The sequence below is a fragment of the Temnothorax longispinosus genome, chromosome 10, assembly GCF_030848805.1.
Source record: "Temnothorax longispinosus isolate EJ_2023e chromosome 10, Tlon_JGU_v1, whole genome shotgun sequence".
Lineage (NCBI taxonomy): Eukaryota > Metazoa > Arthropoda > Insecta > Hymenoptera > Formicidae > Temnothorax > Temnothorax longispinosus.
In genome coordinates this window covers 8,839,831-8,850,543 of record NC_092367.1, presented here as the reverse complement: position 1 = coordinate 8,850,543, position 10,713 = coordinate 8,839,831, and the positions used below count along the sequence as shown (strand labels likewise).

Genomic DNA, 10,713 nt, shown 5'->3' with positions numbered 1-10,713 from the left:
TTCCTGGCTGTTCCTGACGCCTGAGCGAACATTCCTCTATACGGAACATTTTTCGTGACCACTTCGTGACTACGGAGTCATGTCTCCTTATACTACTTCATGCGCCTGGCTCTGGCATTGGCGCCTCCTACACTCGTTCTCACAGTCTGCTTACGCAGCTTACGCTTAAACGCCGGATTATGTATGTATGTGTATGTATACACATACACATACCTCTATGAAGCTAGTCAACTGAAATTTAAATTTGATTATTTTTATAACTTTTCTAAATGTATTTCGTTGAAAGTAAGGCAAATAAGAGTGGGATGCCGTTGTTATGTAAGTATGTACATACATATAATACATAAATATTTTAATATATAAATATACAAAATAATATAAATTACATACGTTTCGGTCTATCTTTCACAGATTCAGACTCTTTTCGGTACATAAATAATACAACGGATATTGGTCTATAGAATATTATAAGAGGCGCACAAATTGTAATAATAATAGTATTATAGAGTCGATGCATTCGCCGCTGGTTATTTGCTGTATTGACGTTTTTAACGTTTTAGTTGTGATCAAATAGTTTTTTTGTAATTAATAAAATTTTATTTTAGTCGTGATTTCAGCCGACACTTTTAGTAATAAACAGATTTTGCGATAACTGCAATTAATAGGAAATCGTTTGTGATTTACAAATATATCAGTGCTACATGTTTGTAAATAATAAATTTCTTAATTATTTTGCAAAATCAGTTTAGTTAATCTTCCACCTGCATACGTTTTTTTTGGACTTTCACAGTGCATACATGGATCTGTCGTGTCCACGTCCACGTGCAACTATTCTTATTAGTGATAAATGAGTGTAATTTTTGTCCGTAAAAATCAGCATATAATTAGATTTATTATTTATGACATCTTTAATGTTATACGACCTCTACGTAATTAAAATATTGAGACGAAAGTCACATCTTTTACTAGAGTTGTGAGCCGTGTGAATATATGTAGAACAGCAGCGCGGCAACGTTTATGATAAATAGAATAAACAATGCATGTAAAAATTATTTGGACATTTTATAACCTCATTGTATTAAAACTTGTATTTATTCAGTATTGCAGATCTTGATCAAACTTAATTTTAATTCTTTTTAGAAATGGACGAATATTTTTGTTTCACTCTTTGCTTTATTCAGCGTCCAGAACATGGTAAACGTTGAATGTTTTGGGATATGCGCTATATACTCATCAGCTGACACATGCGTTGCCAAGCTGCCGCTAATGCCGCTCGAGTCAAGCTGTCAGTTCCGTGTTGTCGATTTAGTCAATCGAAAATTACGTTTTATTATTATATAGTACGGTGAATACACTCGGGCTTCGTCCAGTATCTTGCAAAATGTTTATTGCATCGTTTCGTCAGTTTTTGGTCCGTTCATCTATTTTTGAAATATTGTAATTTTTACAGCATAAGCGCTTTAGCCTCGTTTTTTGCAAGAGGGGCTACCCCCTCGCGTTAAATTGGCAAAGTTTACGGACATATATCTCCGGAACCAAACGGTTAAAAAATCCGAAATTTTACAGACACACGCTAGGAACGTTAATCTTTCATTTCATATCACATTTTCCGGGCTAACTACATTTGACCTAAATGCATAAACTACCTTAATCTGAAAAAATTCACAAAACATCTGTCTACATTGTGGCTATGTTCACTCTGCCAGTACTGAAAATCTATGGCTACGTTTACACCCTGAAATTAGGCCGCGGCCTGTACCTCAAATTCGACCTAAATTATTTAGCCCGCCTGCTGTAAACAGTTGATAGACGACCGGACCTGGCTTCAGATCAGGCCGCGTATTTTAGTGACCCGACCTGAAATCGGCCGTTATTATTTGCGATGTAAACGCGCGATCAAACGCGACGCGTCCTAAAAGCTTTATTTGCTTGTTCGGATTCGCTGCAATTCAGGGCGATCCCAAATACGATCCCGTCAATTTTTAGGTTTCTTTCGGTGTAAACGAATGATGACTAGACCTACTTCGGGTCACAATATAGGTCAGGCCGCGATCAGGTCGCTGGGTGTAAACGTAGCCTATAGTTTACGTCACGTACATACACTCTACCGGCAGGAATGCCTGGACATAATACATATACATATACATGTACACATATGTCATATACATATCAAAATGTCCAGGCATTCCTGCCGGTCAGTGGCTACGTTTACACCCAGCGACCTGATCGCGGCCTGACCTATATTGTGACCCAAAGTAGGTCTAGTCATCATTCGTTTACACCGAAAGAAACCTAAAAATTGACGGGATCGTATTTGGGATCGCCCTGAATTGCAGCGAATCCGAACAAGCAAATGAAGCTTTTAGGACGCGTCGCGCTTGATCGCGCGTTTACATCGCAAATGATAACGGCCGATTTCAGGTCGGGTCACTAAAATACGCGACCTGATCTGAAGCCAGGTCCGGTCGTCTATCAACTGTTTACAGCAGGCGGGCTAATTTAGGTCAAATTTGAGGTACAGGCCGCGGCCTAATTTCAGGGTGTAAACGTAGCCAGTAGTGTATAGATTTTCAGTACTGACTTGGGCTGCGTATTGTATCATTCTATCTTTATCGCTCATCAGGTGTAAAACAAGAATAGAATAAGCAAATAGCGCTAATAGCGCGCTCCCCGTATCTTGATTTTTTATACCGGAAGAGATACTGAAATTTATACCACGCATAAAGCACACCTAAATTAACGTATATTCACAGTTTCAAGAAAATCCTAAGAAAATCGATTTTCTCTAGTATAAGGACGAGAGAACGTCCTTAAGGTTTTTTACTTCAGAGGTAAGTGTTCAAGAAAAAGAGTGCAGATTGATATTTTTAAAAAAGTTAAAATATTCAGGAGGGTTAAAATGGTACTTTTATAATATGACACATATACGACATTTTTAAATAATTTATTACAAATTTATGTAATATAATATAATTAAAGTAGACTATGTTGAAAAAAATTCGTCCGCCAAGCTTCGGCTACCGTCCGAAAAATTCCATGTTTTCGTAATAACTAAACTTGAGAGAAGCAACTATTTGTCAAAATCTTTTAAGGTAGGCGTCTCGCTGCTAGTCATGTGACTGTTTGTAGGTTTTCACGTTCAGAAATATATTTCAGGCAATTTTTGCTAAGGGAAAAATAATTTTATGAATTATAATGTAAAATTTCATACGTGACAAAGTATGTTACTTTTTCCAAATTATGTGATTTTTCTCATTTGACTCCGTTTTGATCAGCTGATCATGCGAGTCGTCGAGAAAGGTTACAAGTGAGGTTACATCTCCTTTTCGATTGAATTTTGACAATTACTCAGAAAGGGTTTCAAAACGCATGACAGGGGTGTCAATCACTATCCAATTCGGCTAAGAAAGACGAGCCCCATAACCTGCAACTACAGTGATTAGCCAGCGGCGTTGCCAAGTCTTCCCAACCTCACCTCGACCAAAAAATGTCTGCTCGATTACCGCATTTTCACTAAAATAAACTAAAAAATTAGCAGCGAAATCTCCGGTAACCTATATATTTTATGGTTGCATCGGATTCTTCGAAATCTAATGTACAAAAAGCAATGTTTTTTTCTCACTTCATCTAATCGAAAAATACGAAAATATGTGATTGAAACCGTGATAGAGCCTTCTTTTCTGTATGAAGTAATGCAAAATTTGTGATTTTCGAGATCGATTTTCTAGAGTAAATAGTCGGTAAGGAGCCACAGAAAAAATCGACTGCAAAGCTGATCATATAATTTGATATAAAATCCGAAATCGAAAACTTTATCTAATACATGCCCTGACGAGACGACTACCTTAAAGGGACATTGTTTTGACTAAAAATAACATTTATCATAAATAATTGCAACATTGTTACTTACAGACAAAGACTATGTCGAGTGTATACTAGAGTCATCTGAGACGTCCGTGCGAGATTTGACTTGCTCGGCATTCAGCGATATGTTCATCTTTCGAAGTGGCTTTGGGTTCTTGGATTCCTTCCCTCACCTACTTTTTTTTAAAGGAGGGAGCCAGATAAGCAGGCTTGCCGATTTTCAAGTTACGAGTAGATGTTTTGGCACGGACGCCGTAGACCCACGTATGCAAGTAGAAGCTTAATAACTGTACTACGACTAAAATAAAATTGTTAATTACAAAAAAACCTATTTAATCACAAACGTTAAAAACGGACTCACAATCAATCACAAACGATTTACAAACGAAATACACTTCGAAAAGTTAAAAATAATCAAATTTAGTCATTTCTGTCGGTTAGCTTCATAGAGGTAGAACGCTCTCATTATGATTAGTTCGTATACTTAGATCCAGCGAAGAACTAAAGGCAAAAATCAATCATATTAAAGAATTAGAGCAATCACTGATCTGCTTTGTCTGCTGAACGCGTCCAATCTTCTCTCTAGCGCTAGTGGGAGCTTTCCAGCAAGCAACACAAGTCGACACAAGTATCGTTTTATCTTTGTTACTCATTGCCAAAAAAGAAAAATAGGACAATGTTTGTATCGACTTGTGTCACTTGTTGGAAAGTCCCAGTAACTCATTACCGTTTCTCTACTATCGTAGTATCAACATGAACCACTACACGCGGAAAGAGCTTACGGACATAAATTTTCGTAGTATTTTGAACATTGATTGTTATAATAAATTAATGCAAATTGAAATATCATTTTATTCTCAATTACAGATAATTACCTACTCCAGTCTCTTATTTTATCTGTACAGGTTCACAAGTCGCCCAATATTAGTTTCAGACCCATGGTTATTTAATAAAAAAACATTTGTTTTGGTCTGTTCTATTACCTTTCGATATCGAATTTTTGAACACCCTGTAATATATATCAAATATCTAGAAGTATACATAAAATAAAAAAAAGAAAATTGCATAAATCTATAAATACACAAATATAAAAACATTAAAAAAAAAATAAAATATTATGAATATAAAATAAAATAAATTTCTATATAAATTAGTAAATTTGCACATTTCACTAACTTTTTCCTTATCAGACTGTTTCTTTGGCACATAGAAATTGTTATTAAATAATTCTATATTATTAAATTCCATATTAAAATAAATAATTCTATATTATTAAATAAATCTAAAATATTGAATAATAATAATTATCATTGTGTTATATAACTCGTTTTAAGCACTCTGTCAAAGTGTCTTTGAAGTTCTTTTAAACTTTTAAAAACATCTTCCTTTGGCACTTTGCTCTCAATAATCTCATCGTCATGCTTTATTAATAAAGCATTCCAACCGGCGCTTCTTGCTCCAAAATAATCGTTATCTACTGTATCGCCGATGTGTGTCGCTTCTTGAGGTAATATTTCCTTTTCTTGAGAAGATTTCACCAATCTTAATGCCTCCTGGAATATTGGCAAACTTGGCTTTTCTGTTCCAAAGTCATATGAGGTCAGAACAAAGGCAAAATACTGACGAATTTGAACATCTTTGAGAATTGATTCCAATCGTTGATCAAAATTTGAGATAACTCCCAAAGCAACATTCTTCTTCTGCAAGGAGTCGAGTAGATCAATGGTACCAGGGTACTTATACCAGCATTTGCTGGTACTATAACAGGTTATCAGGTTGTCAGCAACCTAAGAAAGAAAACAATAAATTAAATCAAATCCATTTGCATCAATAATAAAATAGAAGCAATGGATCAGTAGAAAATAAATATAATAGCAAAGAAATAAAACTGAGCAGGGTAGTTTATTTCAATAATAAAGTTTTAATTCTATTATTGAAATAAACTTTCCTGCTTAGTTTTGTTTCCTTTCTATTATATTTTAGTTATATAAAGTAAATAATTTTACTTTTTTTTAGATAATTAAACTCAAATAATACAAATAGAATTATAAGTATTATTTTTATATAGATACATAATACAAATAATATTGTCTTATATCTCCAATTTTTATCATTAATATTACTTTGTCCAATGTTTCCGTCGACACAGAGGCGTGCTGTTCCTTAAATACGTTATATACGATCGTTCTCCACCAGTTCTTCCATCCCAACCCGGTGTGCTTGCCATATATCGGGTGTTCCTTACTAAGCCGCGCGAAATTGTTCTTGAAGCTTCGCGCCAATTTTCTTGGCTCGACAAGTAAACCGTATTGGGAGCCGATTTCGACGTAATGCTCCTCGAGCTTGGTCATCAGCAACGTACCGGTCACGTCGAAGGTTACGAGACGGGGCCGAACACAATTAATCATAATCCCTCAGTTTCGATGATTTTCAATGAATCAAACAATCAGATACACTCGACAAGAGAGAGAAGAGCGAAGAGCCAGTTCGCGGCTGCGAAAATATCACATGCACCGATCATGGTTGGCAAGTTTCTTTTAGCTGCACTGACTGAGCTGGGCCAGAGAGAAACCTGAGAGAGGCCACCCCGGCATTTTTCGTCAATTTTTCTGTTGCATTTTCCGACGCGCCGCCTGAGAAAGTGCAACTCAACTACGTCGTTTCGCTCGGTAACCGCACATGGTTTGCGTCCGTGCTAATGGTTCGTATCCGAACTAGCCAGTTAGAGGGGATATGCTGCGGCCGTGGCGCACAGTGAGCCGTTTGCGCGAATCGCGGAAAAAAATATGTTACTTGTAAAATATGCAATGAATGATCATAGAACCTTTCAATGTTGACTTATAAAAATTGCAAAAGTGTATATTTATTAAAAATTAATGATAGGAACAAGTATTTGATTGAAATTAAATAAAAATTCAATTTACATTTAATTTACGTATAAGAGCAAAGTAATTCTTTTTTTTGATGTGGTTTACTTCTTAAACTAGTTATTAACGGATCGGATGACACGAGCATCATATGCATAACATCTTCATTTGTAAACAGACGGCTACATTTTCTACTATGATTAAGTCGATATCGTTTATAGTCCTTATTTCTTGCCTCTTGAGCTTTTTCCGATAATGTCCCAACAGGTAACGCTGCATTTTCCGAGGCATTTTCTATAATTTCCTTACCGTGAAGAAGAATTTTATGAACGGTAATTGGCATAAAGTACCAAGAATATTTTTCAATAAATATTTCCGCTGCCTTGTACGCATAAGAACCGAATTTTTCTGAATTTATTTCTTCACCACAATTAATCGTTTGTAATATTGTGGAAAATCTTCTGATCAATTCCTCGTCAACTCCAGTTATTTCTGCTGTGATTTTTGGATCAGCAAAAAATCGTTGAGAAGTATTTCCGTCATTAGATGATCCGGAACCTTGTTTAACGATGTCCAAGTTTATTATAAAAAGCGTCTTGTATTCTTTTTTTTTTGTTTCTTCTTTTTGAACGCGTGTTTCTGGTGTTGTTGACCACTTATTCTTGAAAGACAAATTGTAGGCAATATGTAATATACATTCCATGAATTTGATTCGTGCGTGCAAGGGTGACATTCCTAATTTGAGTGCTTCTTTTCTTTGTTAGACCTTTTATTAATTTCTGTTAAGTTGTTCATTTGAGATGGTTTGGAACCGCAAATGAAGCACAAAGATGATGAAGGCGTGTAGGTTACAGCTTGAGCTACCTTACCGTCTATCATCGTAAATATCATTTGATGATTTATTTTGAATGTGGTTCCGAACTTTTCTATTTCTGTTTCTCGTAATTGAGCAATTTCGTCATCCATATACGTTGCTTTTCACTTTTTATTTTTTCAGCAGTTTCTTTTGTGTATTCAAATTGTATTGCTCTGCAATATCTCATTGAAGAAGGTCGATCATTATTCCAAATAATAATATTTTTATCGTAAAATGCAGTAAGTGACTAATTCTTGATAGGAGATGGAAAAGCTTTTCATGTCTTGAAAGGAGAAAGGAACGCAACGGATAATTGTTGTTTCGAGTGCATTGTTGCTGCAAAAGTCTTTTATAACAATTGGCACTAACTAGTCACAGATGATGCCCTTACGTCTTACTTCATTTTACGATAAAAATATTATTATTTGGAATAATGATCGACCTTCTTCAACGAGATATTGCAGAGCAATACAATTTGAATACACAAAAGAAACTGCTGAAAAAATAAAAAGTGAAAAGCAACGTATGGATGACGAAATTGCTCAATTACGAGAAACAGAAATAGAAAAGTTCGGAACCACATTCAAAATAAATCATCAAATGATATTTACGATGATAGACAGTAAGGTAGCTCAAGCTGTAACCCACACGCCTTCATCATCTTCGTGCTTCATTTGCGGTTCCAAACCATCTCAAATGAACAACTTAACAGAAATTAATAAAAGGTCTAACAAAGAAAAGAAGCACTCAAATTAGGAATGTCACCCTTGCACGCACGAATCAAATTCATGGAATGTATATTACATATTGCCTACAATTTGTCTTTCAAGAATAAGTGGTCAACAACGCCACAAACACGCGTTCAAAAAGAAGAAACAAAAAAAAAAGAATACAAGACGCTTTTTATAATAAACTTGGACCGAGGGTAGACATCGTTAAACAAGGTTCCGGATCATCTAATGACGGAAATACTTCTCGACGATTTTTTGCTGATCCAAAAATCACAGCAGAAATAATTGGAGTTGACGAGGAATTGATCAGAAGATTTTCCACAATATTACAAACGATTAATTGTGGTGAAGAAATAAATTCAGAAAAATTCGGTTCTTATGCGTACAAAACAGCGGAAATATTTATTGAAAAATATTCTTGGTACTTTATGCCAATTACCGTTCATAAAATTCTTCTTCACGGTAAGGAAATTATAGAAAATGCCTCGGAAAATGCAACGTTACCTGTTGGGACATTATCGGAAAAAGCTCAAGAGGCAAGAAATAAGGACTATAAACGATATCGACTTAATCATAGTAGAAAATGTAGCCGTCTGTTTACAAATGAAGATGTTATGCATATGATGCTCGTGTCATCCGATCCGTTAATAACTAGTTTAAGAAGTAAACCACATCAAAAAAATTTAGACTTAAGCGATGAGACGCAAGAATTACTTTGCTCTTATACGTAAATTAAATGTAAATTGAATTTTTATTTAATTTCAATCAAATACTTGTTCCTATCATTAATTTTTAATAAATATACACTTTTGCAATTTTTATAAGTCAACATTGAAAGGTTCTATGATCATTCATTGCATATTTCACAAGTAACATAATTTTTTCCGCGATTCGCGCAAACGGCTTCACTGTGCGCCACAGCCGCAGCATATCCCCTCTAACTGGCTAGTTCGGACACGAACCATTAGCACGGACGCAAACCATGTGCAGTTACCGAGCGAAACGACGTAGTTGAGTTGCACTTTCTCAGGCGGCGCGTCGGAAAATGCGACACAGAAAAATTGACGAAAAATGCCGAGGTGGCCTCTCTCAGGTTTCTCTCTGGCTGGGCTGAACTGGTGCAATAAGTTGGAGTGAGACAAGTATATTACATTTCACTCCAACTTACTGCACTAGTGTGCACCAGTTCAGCCAGTGCAGCTAAAAGAAACAGATTAATCAATGGATTAATCATACACGATCAGTCGATGGCGTCGACATCTAGCGAACGATAAGGAGAATCCGAATGTCGAAACATTGATTATCGACAGGACCGGAGATAAGTTGGCACTGGAAGTTCATATTTTTTAAGGGTCGACAGGAGTAACACTACCGACCTCTGTCGGGTTGCTTAGCTGCGAGTCCGTATTTTATTTATTATAAATTTTTTAAGGGTCGACAGGAGTAACACTACCGACCTCTGTCGGGTTGCTTAGCTGCGAGTCCGTATTTTATTTATTATAAATTTTTTAAAAGCCAAAATGGAAAATCCGGCTCTGTACCAGCTTGCGGCTGATTTTACTGATTAAAACGAGCATACGTGAAATAAGATTCGTTAATTAATTTGGCTAAAACACAGTTTGGGACAAGCCGTTCCTAAGCAGCTTTGCAGGCTTGCTTAGAGCTGCAAAGCTGCTTAGGAACGGCTTGTCCCAAATTTTAGCCAAATTAATTAACGAATCTCATTTCACTTATGCTCGTTTTAATCAGTAAGATCAGCCGCAAGCTGGTACAGAGCCGGATTTTCCATTTTGGCTTTTAAAAAATTTATAATAAATAAAATACGGACTCGCAGCTAAGCAACCCGACAGAGGTCGGTAGTGTTACTCCTGTCGACCCTTAAGAGCCAAAATGGAAAATCCGGCTCTGTACCGGCTTGCGGCTGATCTTACTGATTAAAACGAGCATAAGTTTAATGAGATTTGTTAATTAATTTGGCTAAAATTTGGGAAAAACGAATCCGTAATTTGACATATGTCGGCCGGCCGGCCGTTAAAAATTTATAATAAATAAAATACGGACTCGCAGCTAATCCAACCCGACAGAGGTCTCCACCGTGACTCCTGTCGCCTAACCTAATCCAACATAATCAATTAAGTTTTACTAAAGGATTATTAAAAAATTTATTTTACAACTCGCATACGCGCCCGATCTTTGAATTGCATCGATACACGACTTGGAAGGTTCTGTTCGGGGTCGCTAGGGACGCGCAACAGTCGCTACCCATGACGAATTAAAAACGATAGAAACTGATGTGCAGTTGATAAGACATTTATGATAGGATCCCAAGTATTTTATAACGTGTTTCTGATGGAGTATCGTAAATAAACGATTCACTAACCATATTAAAAACAAT

At 36.1% G+C, this 10,713-nt stretch overlaps 1 protein-coding gene and 1 long non-coding RNA gene across 3 annotated transcripts; one reads left to right on the top strand and one right to left on the bottom strand.

Annotated features, from left to right (window-relative positions):
- Positions 1–662: 662 nt before the first annotated feature.
- On the top strand, positions 663–4,162 carry LOC139821037 (uncharacterized). The gene is made up of 2 exons (XR_011734167.1): positions 663–2,831; positions 3,913–4,162. It is a non-coding gene; the product is annotated as an uncharacterized lncRNA (long non-coding RNA).
- Positions 2,930–6,447, bottom strand: LOC139821036 (rhythmically expressed gene 2 protein). Of its 2 annotated transcripts, XR_011734166.1 has the most exons (4): positions 5,988–6,447; positions 4,740–5,651; positions 3,911–4,365; positions 2,930–3,513 (listed from the first exon to the last, which is right to left on the bottom strand). XR_011734166.1 is itself a non-coding variant. In XM_071791745.1 (2 exons), the coding sequence occupies exons 1-2, from the start codon at positions 6,270–6,272 to the stop codon at positions 5,172–5,174; spliced, it is 765 nt and encodes a 254-aa protein (XP_071647846.1). In that variant the 5' UTR covers positions 6,273–6,447; the 3' UTR covers positions 4,693–5,171. The 2 variants fall into 2 exon arrangements, 1 of the variants encoding a protein (XP_071647846.1); XM_071791745.1 differs by lacking the exons at positions 2,930–3,513; positions 3,911–4,365 and having other exon boundaries at positions 4,693–5,651.
- Between the last annotated feature and the right edge of the window lie 4,266 nt (positions 6,448–10,713).

What these genes read in the sequence shown, in the direction of transcription:
- LOC139821036 (XM_071791745.1), bottom strand. Translation starts at nt 6,272, where the DNA reads ATGATTAATTGTGTTCGGCCCCGTCTCGTAACCTTCGACGTGACCGGT. An exon ending in CGACGGAAACATTGGACAAA is followed by an intron (nt 5,652 to 5,987) that starts GTAATATTAATG and finishes TTTCTTTCTTAG; the next exon opens with GTTGCTGACAACCTGATAAC.